This window comes from Mandrillus leucophaeus, unplaced genomic scaffold (assembly GCF_000951045.1).
Source record: "Mandrillus leucophaeus isolate KB7577 unplaced genomic scaffold, Mleu.le_1.0 Scaffold235, whole genome shotgun sequence".
In the NCBI taxonomy this organism is placed as follows: domain Eukaryota; kingdom Metazoa; phylum Chordata; class Mammalia; order Primates; family Cercopithecidae; genus Mandrillus; species Mandrillus leucophaeus.
Window position 1 is genome coordinate 3092412 of NW_012102421.1, and position 17879 is coordinate 3110290.

The 17879-nt window shown below is 33.4% G+C and overlaps 1 protein-coding gene across 1 annotated transcript in view; it reads left to right on the forward strand.

Annotated features, from left to right (window-relative positions):
• ODF2L (outer dense fiber of sperm tails 2-like) overlaps positions 1-17879 on the forward strand; it is a 54869-nt gene that overhangs the window by 23364 nt on the left and 13626 nt on the right. The window contains exons 8-11 of the mRNA XM_011982145.1: positions 617-802; positions 4484-4593; positions 5867-6002; positions 8277-8363. Of these exons, the coding sequence (XP_011837535.1) occupies positions 617-802; positions 4484-4593; positions 5867-6002; positions 8277-8363 (519 nt within the window). The remainder of the gene's footprint in view (positions 1-616; positions 803-4483; positions 4594-5866; positions 6003-8276; positions 8364-17879) is intronic.

Here is a 17879-nt window from a genome sequence, read left to right on the forward strand (position 1 = left end):
GGACTTGCCTTGTCTCAGATGAGACTTTAGACTTGGACTTTTGGGTTAATGCTGGAATGAATTAAGACTTTGGAGGACTGTTGGAAAGGCATGATTGTGTTTTGAAATGTGATGACATGAGATTTGGGAGGGGCAAGGGGCAGAATGCTATGGTTTGGCTGTGTCCCCACCCAAATCTCATTTTGAATTGTAATCCTTATAATCTCCATGTGTCTAGGGAGAGACCTGATAGGAGGTGATTGGATCATGGGGGTGGTTTTCCCCATGCTGTTCTCATGACAGTGAGTGAGTTCTTGTGAGACCTGATGGTTTTATAAGGGGCTCTTCCCCCTTTACTCCTCACTCTTCTCTCTCCTGCCACCATGTGAAGAAGGTCCTTGCTTCCTCTTCACGTTCTGCCATGATCGTAAGTTTCCTGAGATCTTCCCAGCCATGTGGAACTGTGAGTCAATTAAACTACTTTCCTTTATAAATTACTCAGTCTAGGTTGTTTCTTTATGGCAGTGTGAGAATGAAGTAATACACAAACCATATCAGTTATGTACATGTTTTTACAATGTTTACATAAACATTGGAGTTCTGAAATAATTTAATTGTTGCTAATTTTTTTTTTTAGAGCTTAGAAACCAAGATAGCCAAGTGGAGCCTGCAATTGAGAATGAATAAGAATGAGGCTATAGTGATGAAAGAAGCAAGTAGGCAAATAGCTGTAGCTTTAAAAAAGGCATCTAAAGTTTACAAACAAAGGCTTGACCATTTTACAGGAGCTACTGAAAAACTTACTTCCCAAATTAGAGATCAGGTATGTAAATTCATTCTTTTTAAAATTAAAAGTTATATTTTATGTACTTTGTTTATATAATTAATGTTATGATGCTTCATATAGTAATTTTATTCTTCTCTTAATGCTGTTAATACCAGAAAAACTTACACTTTTTGCTTTAAATCTTTTATTTTGAAATATTACATAAAATGTCAAATTTTCATATTGAAATATATCAGCATTTCCTTGGGAACTTTACTTAAAGGAAATATTAAGTGTGTCCCCCCCTACACAAACAAAAAGGTTCTATTGGCCAACTAATTAAGGGTAATATATTATACACATTTCCTCTTGGGACATTGTGGTCCATGTTAGCAAATTAAAGGCTCTGAGAAGGCTTTCAGAAACAGTGGAACGAAGGGTGTTGAACTAAGAGTTTCCCACACTTTTTTAACCACAGAGCTATTCTTTTACCCACAGAGCAACTCTTGGAACTGGTTCTGAGGAACACTAGTTTGAGAAATGCTGATTTATGTTATTAGACCCTATGACTTTATTCAGTAATTAACCTCATTTAATCTCAGTAATACATTTAAAACCATGTGCTGACATAAACACATCATGTAAAATATATCTTTGGGTATAGTACAAATTTGAAAATGGCCTTAGTGCTTTGTTGTTTTCAACACATTATATTTATTCAATTACTACTTAATAATTTTTTAAATAAAGTCTGACTGATATCCTACCTCTTAAGAACTTATGTTAAGGCTTATAGAATTATTAGAGGCTTTTAGAAAAGAAAACAGACTTGTATAAAAGCTTATTGCAAATAAAATAGTATTTTGTTAACTTTGTGACTTGGGATAAGGAACTTAACCTCTTTAAGCTTCAATTTCCTCATGTATAAAATAGGGGATCATAATACTCCCTATCTCATGTATTTGTAGGGAGAGATAAATGAGAAAATATATTTTTGCACTGCCCTCCTTTCTGTTCCTGTAATGCATGAAGTTTTTTTCTTTGTTTTGTTGTTTTTCTTGTTTGTTGCTGCATCTGGCTTTAATGTTCTTCCCTGGCTCACAATAGCTCTTTCTTTTTTTAATCATTCAGGTATCTTTTCAATTGACATCTCTTCAGAGAGGCCTTTCTTGACCATTCCTTTTGAAGTAGTCCTAAAACAATCATATCAATGTCTTAATTTTTTTTCATAGCATTCACTATAATCTGAAACTATATCATTTATTTTTTCATTTATCACTGCTGTTGTGTTTTGTTTTATTTTTAACTGTTTCCTTCTACTTGAATATAAGTCTCAGAAGGCAGGAGCTTGCTATCCTATTCACCTAAGGTAAGGGTACCATTATTTAAAACAGTATCTTAAGTCTAAAACATGAACAGTTCAGCAATAACAGCTAAATAATAGTTTAACAAAATGTTATCACATATCTACACAATGCATAAATTTTACCAAGGACTACAGAGAGAGATCAAGGACAAGGAGAATTTGTAAAGGTCTGTGGTCTTTTGTAATTAGAAGGTCACTAGTTACTAATTCAGATGCAGTTTCAGTGCAGTGGAAGGAAAGGTGAAAAGGGGGATTTTGCTTTATATCTGCATGTTGTAAGGAGAGATGAAAGAAGAAATGAGGATTTGGAAAGTACTAGAGACACATGATTCTGACATTTAGTACCCAGGGGTGAGGATGTTAAATGCTCTATAATTCTGCACACTGAAGAATTAACCCATTTCCTTCTTTGGAAATTAGATCCTAATTTTGCTTCTGGTGGCCTTAGATGTGCCATTTCTCTAAAGCAAAGAGAAAAGGTAGGCCAACTCAAAAAACTCTCTAGGAAGGTAATTCCATCACTGACTAGTTTTGACATCTAGGAATGCCATACTGATGAAGTAGGTAATAATTATCTTGCTAACACATAAATTCTTTTCTTACTGATAAAACTTCTGTATATCTTAATTTATATTATAAACTTATACTTCATAATTTATATTAAAACTTATTTTATACAAAATATGAAAATACTAGTCTTTAATATATCAAAAATATTACTGTGAAAAAATTTAAACAAAACAGTCTTGCGCATAATACATGCCCAGTAAATACTTGCTCAGTAAATGGATGAACGATGAAAGAAGGAAGTACCCAATAAATGTTAATTGTTGTCATTACTGTTTCTGAGCTTTTTGATTTGTAATTACTGGCATTGTTGCCTTCCAGTGTGTTTTTATGTAGAATGTAGACAGGAGGCACAGTGGCTACAGCTCTTTAGGTGGATCTGCAGTTAATAGATTTGAGCTATTTATTGAGTGTGTGCTGTGCTGCAGGCACTATCAAGGCCCTAGAAATACAGCTATGAACAAAAGCAGATAAAAATCCCTACCTCGTGGGAGTTCACATTCAAAATGGATAAGCCACTACTATCATTTATGTCTCTTTGTGGACAGTAGCAGTGTTTGAAGGCTGATGGGGTGACCTCTATAAAATAGATCTTGGCGTCGTTATAGCAAAGATAAGTAAGGTGCATCACCAAATGTTATGGAGCTTTGGAACTAGGGGTAGTTTCTGTGTGTACCACAGGGGCTTTCTCTTCTGATGCTTATGTGGTTGTTACCATCTTCTGTGTATAGAGCATGAAATTAATTCAAGACCAGCCTGGGTAACATAGCAAGATGCTATCTCTACTCTCTCTCTCTCTATATATATAAATAAAATAGTATATACACCATATGTATAAAATAGATATATGTAGACATATATATACATATATATCTAGATATATTTTACGTGTGTGTGTGTGTATATATGGTGGCTGTGGTGGCACACATTTGTAGCCCTAGCTACTAGGGAGGCTGAGGCAGGAGGATCCCTTGCACTCAGGAGTTGGAGGCTACAGTGAACCATCATGACCGTGCCACTGCACTTCAGCCAGGGCAAAATAAAAAAAAAAGTAAAATGGAAAGTTCAGTAAAAAGAAAAGAACTTATCTTAATTATGAAATATTGTTTAAAAATAGTTGCAACATCTTTTAAAATGTTAAGTTGAAACTTCCACTATGTGTATATAAAATAATAGCAATATAGATATTTACTTTAAAATTTTTCTGTTCAAAGTTGTACACTGACTTTATTTCAATAGTTTTTGGGGGACAGGTTGTTTCTGGTTACCTGGAAAACTTCTTTAGTGGTTATTTCTGACATTTTGGTGCACCTATCAGCCAAGCACTGTACACTGTACCCAATGTGTAGTCTTTTACCCCTCACTTCCCTCCCTCCCTTCCCCCAAATTCCCAAAGTCCATTATATCAAACTTATGCTTTTGCGTTTTCATAGCTTAGCTCCCACTTATGAATGAGAACATACGATATTTGGTTTTCCATTCCTGAGTTACTTCACTTAGAATAGTGATCTCCAACTTCATCCAGGTTGCTGCAGATGTTCCTTTTAATGGCTAAGTATATTCCATGGTGGTTATATACCATATTTTCTTTATCCACTCATTGGTTGATGGGCATTTAGGCTGGTTCCATATTTTTGCAATTATGAATTGCACTGCTATAAACATGCATGTACAGTTTTCTGTATTTGAAGTTCCATACTTTTTGGAAGATTGCTTCACAGTTTATAATGTATTTGTGTTTAGAGATCTGAGCAAAACAAAAATGTTTTAAAATTATAGTATGAATACTTTTATGTATTTTTTAGGAAGCCAAGTTGTCTGAAACAATTTCAACTTCCAATGCCTGGAAAAGTCATTATGAGAAAATTGTAATAGAAAAAACTGAATTGGAAGTACAGATTGAAACAATGAAAAAGTAAGAAAAAATTTAGACTCTTTTGTTATTTAGTAAGAGTTTTCACTTTTTAAAAAATTCTTTGAGTTGTTTGTATTTTGATTTTTTTAGATTACATATGGTAAAGGTGCTACTATATGATTTGATATTTTTGCATTTATAATTCTGTAAAGTTTTCTTACCTTACTATTAAAAATAATTAAAATGATTGCTCATTAAAAGTGAATTGGTGTTCACATTTTGATTTTTTTTTTTTTTTTTGAGGCAGTGTCTCAGTTTGTTGCACAGGCTGAAGTGCAATGGTGTGATCTTGGCTAATTGCAACCTCTGCCTCCCGGGTTCAAGCAATTCTCCTGTCTCAGCCTCCCTAGTAGCTGGGACTACAGGCACGCACCGCCATGCCCAACTATTTTTTTTGTATTTTTAGTAGAGACAGGGTTTCACCATGTTGGTCAGGATGGTCTCGATCTCCTGAGCTTGTGATCTGCCCACCTTGGCCTCCCAAAGTGCTGGATTTACAGGCGTGAGCCACCGTGCCTAGCCCACATTTTCAAATTTTAAACTTGTAGATTATCATTCAGTATTTCAGTATGCCATCTATTATTTGTAGTAAATGTTAATATTTACTTTTTCTTAAATGGAGGTGATGTTTCTCTTTTAAACAAGAATGTATAAAAATATATTTAAAAATTTATAATAACTGCTTTGAAAATCCTAAAAATTATTGTTCCTTAATTAAAGTGACTTAAATGCATAACAAAGAAAATGAAAAATAAAAATACATGTGTTTTATTATTTGAAATGTATTACTGATAACACTATAATGAACCCTGAATATTTGATTTTAAGTGTTTTTTGTTTCAGTTTTGTCATTGAAAACTACCATATATAATTCATTTCTAAAGTTTAGTTGTTATTGCCTCACTTAATTCTTTTCTTTAACCTTGTCCCTTAAGTAGTGTATATATGTGTGCATGTGTATGAATGAGAGGAAGAGAGAGATGTGCATACTTGTGGATAATAGTTTAGAAGTTTTATTGAACAGCAAAGAGCATGTTGGATAATTTTTTGTTGGTATCATCAGTGGGTAATTGTTTCTAATCACAGTTACTTTGGTTGTACCCTTTTGGATTACTTCTCCCTATTTTTCTTGTGCTCAGTTCTATTTATTGTTGTGTATTCCCTATTTGAAACATTGCATCCTACCAAAGTGATTTCAGAAACACACTTAAAATGTGTTATTTGAATAAAAATTTTTATGACTTTTATAAAATGTGTCATTCATTTTATAAAGGCAAATCATCAATCTTTTGGAAGCTCTGAAGAAAATGGAAGACGATGGAAAAAATTCATGTGAAGAAATTCTTAGGAAAATTCACTCAATTGAATATGAAAATGAAACTCTGAATCTTGAGAATACAAAATTAAAGGTACTATGTATGAGTGTTTGTACAAGCGTGTATTGTATAATGACCATAGTCTACTTAGTAGAAATAACTTGAAGAAAAAGTATGTTTAGAGCAGTGCTCTTATATAATTTTGTCTTCTGTGCTTGTCAGGATATTATGTTTTCAGCAGTGCTAAATAATATTTATGAAGTTAACAGTCTCTTTGCCTCAACTTTTAAAATAAACTACTATCCAATTTTGCAGTTAAATGAGTCATCCAAATTACATTAACTTTAGTACATAAGATTATTTCTAGGTGTCATGGTTACAATAGGATATAACCTCAGGCCTGGTCTGTTTGAAACCAGAAAGTATGTTCTTGGCTGCTTCATAATCAGAAAGAATTTTCCAGCTTACTCATGTCCAAGAGGTAATTGCTTTCCATAGGTACCAGAGGAGAGACAGGGGAGAAGCTTTTAAATTTTCTGAGAAAAAGAGATATTTGAGTTCTCAGTCAACCCAAGATACATATAACCAGATGGAACTTGAAAGATGATGGCATCATTTCCACTTCCATAATAATACTTTTAGAGGACAGAAAATAGAAGACAGAAAAGAACCTTTTTAAACCATGAAATAAAGTTTATATGCACAGGAAAAATAATATATTAGTAGTATAGAGTACATTTTAGAGAAACTTATAAAATAAGCATCTGACATTGTTTTGTTGTATTTATAGCAGTTTAATTCTATCACTGTAATTAGAATTAACTAAATGATAATACATTTAGTCTGTGTATTAAGATGTCCTTAAGACATGTTAAATTCCTAAGAGATATTGCAGATATATTTTGTGGTCCTTGAGAGAAAAGATCTTTAATGTTAAAAGAGAAGTGAAGATCTAAGGCTTTTTTTTTTTTTTTTTTGGATTTAAGGTTTGTTTTTGTTTGTTTGTTTTGCATTAGAAATGCACTTGTTTCTTGGAAGCATTATAATTACTGGCTGTTTAGAATTACACATTGTATAAAACTTGCAGTGGGTTTTTGAAAATGAGTTTGTTTATGAGAAAAATATACACAATTTAAAAATCATCACCAAAGGAAATTATTTTAATAAAATGATAGCATTCCAGGCTTTAAGGTTCTGAATTGTTATTTTAAAAGGTTATTTTTCTGATGGAGATACATCCAAATCTCTTTTACCCTTTCTAAACCCTTCTTTCGCTATACGTCTAAAATGTGTGCTGAGAAGAGAATTTTATCCATTGTAGGTCTTAGCATTATTTTCTTAGGAGCCGATCTGTTTTCTACATACTGATCTGTCTTTGTGGGAGATTCATAGTGTTATGCAGTACAGTATATAGTAATTAAAGATTGTTTATTATATATTGCAGAAGGCAACAGATTGCCCAAGCCAAAAAGATTCTTTCCCTTTGTAGATTTATAAAGTTGGTAACTTTTCTCATCTTGATGTTGAGTTTCAGTCTCCTTTAGACCAATGGGGCAAAGCTAGGCTCACAAATCTCAAGTCTGTTTTGTTCCAGGTGGAAAGACTCGATTAGTTTGGAGTGCAGGACTTGAAATTGCCAGTCCTGTTGACTGTGGTCTTTCAGAGTGAGTGGAGGAAATAGGAATCTAAGTGATATACGTTATAGGAAGTAGCAGGGTCTTCTTTTCTCACCTTTAATGTATTTAGTAATACAATTATTTCGGCTACTTTTTGTTAGGAAAGATTTTTTTAAAAATCAAAATTGCAATGTACCTTAATACCATTTTTTTTTTGGCAGTGACATTGTGATATTTTGAATTAGAATTTTTTCCTTCAAGAAATTTTGTAAGTCCTTTATAGTCCTTCAAGCAGTATGAACTTCTTATTTCTTAATAAAAAGAAGTTCATTTATTCAGTGAACATAGTTCCTCCAACTTCTGACAATTTATTCAGTATTACCTTTTGAGTGAAGAATATATACTCATTACAGTAAAATTGGAAACTATAGAAATATAGAACAGAATGATCATTGATCCCACATTCCTTGGAGATAACTGTATTTTGTAATACTTGTTTTTTCACAGTTGTAATTAAAATAATGTCTTGCTTTGTTCACTTTAAAATGGAAACAGATACTGTATGTATATAACATATAAACTCTTTATAAGCATCCTTTTAAATTACTCTGTAATATATATTCAATGTAGAAGTGTTAGGTGATTCCCTATTTGTTGGACATTCACGTTATTCCCATTGTTTTTAACATTTAATAAAATAATGCTCTGATGAACATTTTTGTACATGAACTTCTTGTAGTATTGTCTTTAGCTTAGATTTCCATGTAGAATTACTGAGTCAAAGAATATGAACATTTTGAATGTTCTTGATATGCTTTGCTACATTTCTTCTGAAAAGGTATTTTATTACCCATACTGCCATTAGTTCTCTATACCTCATCAGCACAGGAAATGAAATGTGTGTTTTTATTTGTAGTGTTTGCTAATTTGGCAGGTAAAAATGTTATCTATGGTTTTAATTTGTAACTCTTTGAGGAGCTAGTTTTAAATTTCTAAACAATTTCTATTTTTATTCTTCTCATGGTTATCTGTGTATCAGTAAATTATATATTATACTATTCCTTGGTTTATCACATTTAGTCAATTATATTAACCTTCTAATTAGTAGAGCACTAACATAATTGATAATATAAATACTAATACAACTAAAAGACATGTTAAATTCCTAATAAATACTACAACAAACATGTAACTTTTATGCTTTCGAAAAGATAAGTGAAGGTAGTTTGATACAGGAAGCTAAAAGAGTTAAGGCTTTTATGGACATAAGATATGAACATAAGGGCAATATTCAATAAGCACTTCCAAGATAGGGCTCAATGACGAAAGAGAAGAAAGAGGAGGAGGAACATGGAGTATATGGGCTTTATGTAGAATGCTGTGTACCTCTGTGGCTTGCTGTGTTCAGCCGTGTTTGTGCGCTTTGTATTCAGCTGATGTTTTTTACATGATTCAGACAATTAATGAGCTAGAAAAAACTGCATCTGAACAAAAGTTACTTCTTTGTTATACATCATTCCCCTGCTTACCAATATTGTAAGATGAGCTTCACTTGACAGAAATGTGAAGCATAGGACAGATTATATATCTTCACCTTTTATTTGGAAAATAAGGATGTTTTCCAACTACCTGTTCTCTATCTGTTCTCCCCACATTCACTTCGCCAGTGTTATTAAATTGACAATTTGTTCTGTAACCTCAAGTGCTCTTTTAATAGATTGATTCTAAACATTAATAGTAATGACTTATAATTGTTCTTTCACTACACAGTCAAGTAATATGTTTATGCATGGTTTTTTCTTGTACAACTTTAAAATTTTACCTGGAGTTTCCAAAAACCCTACTTGTACTCTTTGCCCTTATCGTTGTCTTCCCCACCCCCCTGGCCCCTTCTTGAAATTCTTCATCCTATCTCTGTTCTCTGAAGAACCTATTTTCCCCAGATTTCTTCTACTTAGGGCCTTCTATCTTCTTGTTTCAGTCTGAATGGGTTGGTCTCTAGGCCTGCTGCCCAGATGCCATGCTGGAATTTTCTTGACTGCTACCCTGGTTCCACTGTTTCCTTGAACCCACATTGTGTTTCTTTTTCTTTTTACTGGAATATATCTGCAAATAATATTCCCTTAAGGAAGAGAAAATTAGAAGTAAACATTAAAATGGTCTCACATGTCTAAAAATGCCTTTATTCTGTCATTTTGATTAATGGTTTCAGCTGGGTATAGCAACTTAGATTGAAAGTAATTTTTACTGAGAACTTTGAAGGCTTTGCTCCATGGTCTTCCATAAGTCAGAGTTGCTAGTAGAGAAAATCTGCCATCAGTCTGATACTTATTCCTCTGTAGTGACATTTTTTATTTTTCTTTAAAGTTTTAAGAGATTCCCCTTATCCTTGGTGTTTTGAAACTTCACACACGAATCTAAGTGATATACGTTATAGGAAGTAGCAGGGTCTTCTTTTCTCACCTTTAATGTATTTAGTAATACAATTATTTCGACTACTTTTTGTTAGGAAAGATTTTTTTAAAAATCAAAATTGCAATGTACCTTAATACCATTTTTTTTGGCAGTGACATTGTGATATTTTGAATTAGAATTTTTTCCTTCAAGAAATTTTGTAAGTCCTTTATAGTCCTTCAAGCAGTATGAACTTCTTATTTCTTAATAAAAAGAAGTTCATTTATTCAGTGAACATAGTTCCTCCAACTTCTGACAATTTATTCAGTATTACCTTTTGAGTGAAGAATATATACTCATTACAGTAAAATTGGAAACTATAGAAATATAGAACAGAATGATCATTGATCCCACATTCCTTGGAGATAACTGTATTTTGTAATACTTGTTTTTTCACAGTTGTAATTAAAATAATGTCTTGCTTTGTTCACTTTAAAATGGAAACAGATACTGTATGTATATAACATATAAACTCTTTATAAGCATCCTTTTAAATTACTCTGTAATATATATTCAATGTAGAAGTGTTAGGTGATTCCCTATTTGTTGGACATTCACGTTATTCCCATTGTTTTTAACATTTAATAAAATAATGCTCTGATGAACATTTTTGTACATGAACTTCTTGTAGTATTGTCTTTAGCTTAGATTTCCATGTAGAATTACTGAGTCAAAGAATATGAACATTTTGAATGTTCTTGATATGCTTTGCTACATTTCTTCTGAAAAGGTATTTTATTACCCATACTGCCATTAGTTCTCTATACCTCATCAGCACAGGAAATGAAATGTGTGTTTTTATTTGTAGTGTTTGCTAATTTGGCAGGTAAAAATGTTATCTATGGTTTTAATTTGTAACTCTTTGAGGAGCTAGTTTTAAATTTCTAAACAATTTCTATTTTTATTCTTCTCATGGTTATCTGTGTATCAGTAAATTATATATTATACTATTCCTTGGTTTATCACATTTAGTCAATTATATTAACCTTCTAATTAGTAGAGCACTAACATAATTGATAATATAAATACTAATACAACTAAAAGACATGTTAAATTCCTAATAAATACTACAACAAACATGTAACTTTTATGCTTTCGAAAAGATAAGTGAAGGTAGTTTGATACAGGAAGCTAAAAGAGTTAAGGCTTTTATGGACATAAGATATGAACATAAGGGCAATATTCAATAAGCACTTCCAAGATAGGGCTCAATGACGAAAGAGAAGAAAGAGGAGGAGGAACATGGAGTATATGGGCTTTATGTAGAATGCTGTGTACCTCTGTGGCTTGCTGTGTTCAGCCGTGTTTGTGCGCTTTGTATTCAGCTGATGTTTTTTACATGGTTCAGACAATTAATGAGCTAGAAAAAACTGCATCTGAACAAAAGTTACTTCTTTGTTATACATCATTCCCCTGCTTACCAATATTGTAAGATGAGCTTCACTTGACAGAAATGTGAAGCATAGGACAGATTATATATCTTCACCTTTTATTTGGAAAATAAGGATGTTTTCCAACTACCTGTTCTCTATCTGTTCTCCCCACATTCACTTCGCCAGTGTTATTAAATTGACAATTTGTTCTGTAACCTCAAGTGCTCTTTTAATAGATTGATTCTAAACATTAATAGTAATGACTTATAATTGTTCTTTCACTACACAGTCAAGTAATATGTTTATGCATGGTTTTTTCTTGTACAACTTTAAAATTTTACCTGGAGTTTCCAAAAACCCTACTTGTTGCACTCTTTGCCCTTATCGTTGTCTTCCCCACCCCCCCGGCCCCTTCTGAAATTCTTCATCCTATCTCTGTTCTCTGAAGAACCTATTTTCCCCAGATTTCTTCTACTTAGGGCCTTCTATCTTCTTGTTTCAGTCTGAATGGGTTGGTCTCTAGGCCTGCTGCCCAGATGCCATGCTGGAATTTTCTTGACTGCTACCCTGGTTCCACTGTTTCCTTGAACCCACATTGTGTTTCTTTTTCTTTTTACTGGAATATATCTGCAAATAATATTCCCTTAAGGAAGAGAAAATTAGAAGTAAACATTAAAATGGTCTCACATGTCTAAAAATGCCTTTATTCTGTCATTTTGATTAATGGTTTCAGCTGGGTATAGCAACTTAGATTGAAAGTAATTTTTACTGAGAACTTTGAAGGCTTTGCTCCATGGCCTTCCATAAGTCAGAGTTGCTAGTAGAGAAAATCTGCCATCAGTCTGATACTTATTCCTCTGTAGTGACATTTTTTATTTTTCTTGAAAGTTTTAAGAGATTCCCCTTATCCTTGGTGTTTTGAAACTTCACACACATCTAGTTGTGTCTTCCAGTACTTTGTGCTAAGTACGTTGTAGACTTTGTAAATCCAAAGACTCATGTCCTTTACCTCTGGAAAATTCTGTTATATTATTTCTTTGGTAATGCTCTCTCTCCTGCCCCTTTCCATTTTCTCCAGTCTGTCTGGATGTACTGCTGATTGTATTGTTGATTTGTTGGACCTCCTAGATTGATACTCTGTCTTCAATTTCTGGGTTTTGTTCAATTTTGGGGGCAGATTTCTTTGGCCTTTATCTTTTAATCCTTCATTTAAAAGTTTAATTTTCAAGAATTTTAAAAAGTATTCCCCAAGTGTTCCTATCATCAAATATCTGAAAATACCTATAAAAATTTTTTCTTTTTTTTTTTCCAGTGTTTCAATTTATTGTTTCCAACTGGCCCGGTTTTTTTTTTTTTTTTTTTTTTGAGACAGTTGCTCTGTTGCTGATGCTGGAGTGCAGTGGCACAATCAGAACTCACTGCAGCCTCGACCTCCCAGGCTCAAGCAATCTCCCACCTCAGCCTCACAAGTAGCTGGGACCACAGCACATAGCTAATTTTTGTGTGTGTGTGTATGTGTATGTGTGTAGTTGGGGTCTCCCTGTGCTGCCTAGGCTCCTGGGCTTTTGAACTCCTGGGCTCAAGCAATCCTCCCACCTTGTCCTCCCAAACTACTGGGATTACAGGTGCGAGCCACTGCGCCCAAACCAATTTTTTTCTTCCTTTTTTTTTAATATATAAAAAACTTTTAGATCTCTCTCATGATACTCTTTTTCCAAAAGTCTGATGACATTTAAGAATTTACAAATGAGACAATAAAAAGACTAATGAAACAGTAGAAAACCAAATGGATATGTGGATGGTTCTTGTCACTTGATTGGTTTCACTTCACTTTTCTCAACTGTTGGGAAACTAGCAGTTTACTGGTGGCCCCTAAAAAATGCCAAAATACATGCGTCTTTGCTCTGGATCACCAGCACCATCCCTCTGTTGTTCCCAAACAGTTCATTCTATTTCTTTAGAGAAGGACTTGTCTTATCTTTGTTTGTTGGGAAGTAAACTCCTAGTTCCAGGTGTTCTTCCCTTGAGTGTGTGAGCAGGGGGTGGAGGGTAGTGGTAGTCAGCTGTTCTATTCGCAGACTTTGAATTAATCCTTTTCAAACCCAGGTCTCACTCTTGCCCTTAGCCCTGTGCCTCTCTAGATTCTTCAGGTAGATGAACTTCCTCCTTGCCTAAATCCATTCCTGATTCATTAGTCAGTCATCAGTTTTCCAGAAGCATTAAAATATTTTTTCCTTTGACAGCCCCTGGTCTGTTATTTTTATTAAGTTGACTTATAAACATTCCTTTTGCTTTATATTAGTTTGGTCATTTGGTCTTGGGAATGAATGGAGATTTTAACATGTGGTTAGTTTTCCATCAGAAGACTCCTTAAACCTAGGAAATTCTCTGTAATAGGGCACATTACTAATCTTCCCATTTTTCACCCTGTTTTATTCTCTCTATATTAATTTTGCAGGTAGAACTTCATTACACTTACTTGTTTGTATAATTTTTCTCCCTCTGAGGGCTGTTTTTCCCTCCATCCTCCACATACCAGGGCCAGGGATCATTTTATCCTCCCATTACTTCTAGTGCCTAGTACTGTGCCTGGAATACATCAGTCATTTAATAAATGACTCTGGAGAGTAGCAACCATAATGGCTACTATCTATCAATTACCATTAATGTAGGAGGCACTTGATAAGTACTTCACATTTTTTTTTACTTCTAATTCTCATGTCAATGCTATCATAAAGATGCTTTTCTTAATTATGGATGAATACATTGAAACTCAGAGAGATAAAATAACATGCCCAAGATCATACAACTAGTTTACTGGCAGAGCCAGAATAGAATTTGGAAGAAGACAGGAAAAAAATACTAGACACAATCTTGTTCATATTTTATAATTAGAAATTTGATTTGTCTCACATTTTAAGTTATATAAAGTTTGCCAGAAATTGTATTGGAAAATTCCAGAAAACAAAATACACTAGCAACACTAGGGAAGTTTCTTTTATATTTCAGCAAGCCTTATATTAAGATTCAGCTTCACCATATATAACAGAAAATCCAAATTATATGGCTTAAGTAAGATAGAGATATATGTTTATTATGTAGAAGTAGTACAGAGTTGGCACTTCAAAACTGATGTGGCTCTTTAGCTTTTTAACTTTCTATTCTGCCATCCCTAGGTATGACCCTCATTCTTTTGATCTAGAATAGAGGCTGGAGCTTCAGCCATTATAGTCAAGTTTCAAGCAACAGGATGGAGGAAAAAAAGATGCATTACCTCCCTTTTTAAAAAATTTCCTCCCCTTTAAGGAGCCTTCTCAAAATTCCCATATGACTTGACTCTCTTACTTATTTAGGCACGTGACCCCCACCTAGCTGCAAGGGAGACTAGGGAATGTCGTCTTCTAGTTATTCTGAGCTCTAGCCAAATATGAATACTCGTTTTATGTTTTCTGCATCTACTCCTATAGTTCTCCTATTCTTACACTTTGGAATGCCATTTTTCTCAGTATCTAAATCCTACCTTTCCTTTAAAGTTTAGCTCAAATGCTACTTCCTCCCAAAGTCTTCTCAATGAATCTCTCCTTGTAAACTCCTATCTTTGTGTACATACAGGTTGCCCAGGGACGGTGTGACATATACTCTTAATGGATATTTATTGAGTGAATGCTTAAATTACTCTATTTGGAAAGAGGAAGCAATTTTATTATGTTTATTTTCTTATTTTCTTGAAATCCTTCATAGAGAAAGGATTAGAAAGATATTTTAAACTAGTTTTTAATAAAATTATGAATTAATTTTAAATTATATAGACTCTAAAAGTCATTGAGTTAAAGTTTATATCTTAGCGTACTCTATTAATAATTAAGAAATGTATTTTTAATGCATTATTTTCTGGATTTTTAAGGAAAACATTTAAATAAGTTTGGCATATGTTATTTGCAGTGTAAATGCAGTTTTTTTGCAGCCTAGATGTTTGTGTTTTATTACTTTTAATTACTTTAGAATAGTTTTAGATTTTAAAGTTGCAAATGAAAAATAAACTGTTAATGCTGCTTCCAAGGCCCAGTAACCTCCTCTATTAGACACAACAGAAAGTTTATTTGGAAGGTTAAAAAGTTGTATTTGTTTCTTACAGAAAGTTAGAAAAACAGAAAAACACAAAAGGAAAAAAAATTTAAATCGCCCATAATCTCACAACTGAAAGATAACTGGAATTAGTATTTTAGCATATATATAATTTTTTTATTTTATGTGTGATATATATGCTACTTCCAATAGCTTTTTTACTATTGCAAATAAAAACATGGTTTCGTTGAGTCTTTTTTGCTTATCTGTTTTCTTAGGATATATTTAATTGTTTGGTCAAAAGAGAGACTCATTTTTAATATTGTTCTGTATTTCCAAATTACCTATCATAAATGTGTCTACTATAAGTAAAACAGTCCCTATACATTTTCCAGTACCAGGTAATTAAAAGTACTAATTTTAAAACAAATCTCTCCAAATTTTATAAATAATCTCATTTATTTTTGTGGCTTTACATACCATCTATGTGCTCAAGGCTTTCAAATTTATACCTCTAATCTAGACCTTGTCCCTGAATTCCAGACGTATATCCTGCTGCCTGATTGACATCTCCACTTCGATATTTAATAGGTGTCTCAAAGTTGTCATGTCCAAAATGGAGCTCTTGATGTTTCCCAAAATAGTAAATACTACAGTTTTCCTCATCCCAATTAATGGAAAATCATCATTTTTCTCATACGCTGCTTCCAGTCTGTCATCAAATCTACCTCAAGTATATTCAGAATTTGACGACTTCTCACCAGCACCACTGTCATTATCCCGATTCAAGCCTCCATCATCTCTCATTGTTACTGTGACCTCATGATCATTCTCCTTGCTTCAGCCCTGGCCCCTGCAGGCAGCATTCAGTATAGCAGTAGAGTTGTTCCTGTAAAAATGTAGTCAGATCATGTCACTGCCCTGCTCCGAACCCCCCAGAGATATCTTGGTTCATAAATACCTACAAGTCATTATACCATCTCATTTTCTATTACCTCTCTTCTTCTTCTACTCTCATCTCCTTCCATTCTTCCCGTTTCTTCTCTATTTCTACCTCACTGGCTTTCTTGTTGTTTTCCCCTAACTTGCTAGGCCTCCTGCCGCTGTTGCCTTTTTCTCTTAAAGAGACACTCTTCCTATCAGTTTTACTCAAAAGTCTCTTTCTCAGGAGGCCTTCCCCCACATGTCATTCCTAGCTGCTTTTGTGTTTGATTTATTTTACTGCTTATTCTTATTTTTGGTCTGTCTGTCCCTCCAGTATGTAAGTTTCATGGAGGAAGGGAATTTCGTCTGTTTTGTTCACTAATAGAACCTTCAGTGCCTACAGCATAAAAACTAATGAACATGCTGGTTCATGTATTCATCAATCATTCACATTTCTGCCTTTTTGAATTAATTGCTCATTTTTTATAGTTGTCTTTTGTCCTAATTAATATATAATAACTGTATATTAAGGATATTAATGTTATATTTGTTTTATTTTTGTAACGACAAATGTTATTTGACAAGGCATCAAATTTGTCATTTGCTAATATTTTTTCATATTTTGTTTGCCATTTAAACTGTATTGAAAAGCTATGAAATTTTGGAGAGAGATACACGCGCACACATTTTTTTAAATAGCTTCTCTTGAGAGTGCTCTCACAGCTCTGCACATCTTGTAATCAAAGACATTGTCCATGTAGACTGTCTTTTCAAGGATGTTTGCATAGTAGATATCCTTGGAATATGATAACTGTGTCTCCCTTAGGAGTATGGGCAGGCATGCTCACTGCCTGCTATAAGAAATTTGGGTTCCCTAAACTCAGGTTCATTCTTTTGCAATGCATTTGACTGCATATGCAGTTGCCACCTGGCCTGTTTGGGTTGCTCTGTGGGAATTGGGGCTCAGGAAACTGACACAAATGCTGACAGTCTTGCTACTCTTATTGCTATGAGTAATAAGTCCCCTGTCTCTGACCTAGGAATCTTGTACTTTCTGTTATAGCATCTATGAAATTGCAGTAGGCTAACTAGTAAGCTTGCAAGGAAGATAATATCTCAGACTTTTACATTTCTCCACATCTTCTTTTAATTTTATGCTCTTTAGGACTTTTGCTATCCTGAAATGAAATACAGTTTTACCTGAATTGTCTTTGAAAATTTTTAAAGTTTTTATTTAATTTATTTGATGCTTCTTTAGTTGGGCTGAGGCAGGTAGTCAACCTATTTTTTTTCCTAACAAACAGTTATTTTATTGCCATTTATTTAGTTGTCCATGTTTCCTCCATTGATTTAAAAATCTAACCTTTATCATGTACTAAGTATAATTTTTCTGTATTTTTCTTTTCCAGTAACCTCTATATTCTATTGATTTTTCATATCTAGGAACATTTCCAAGTTTTTTTGTCAGTAAATTTAAAAAGTTTTAAAAATCATATGTCCTGTGTAAATCTTAAGAAGGTTGTTCATAAGTATTAGTC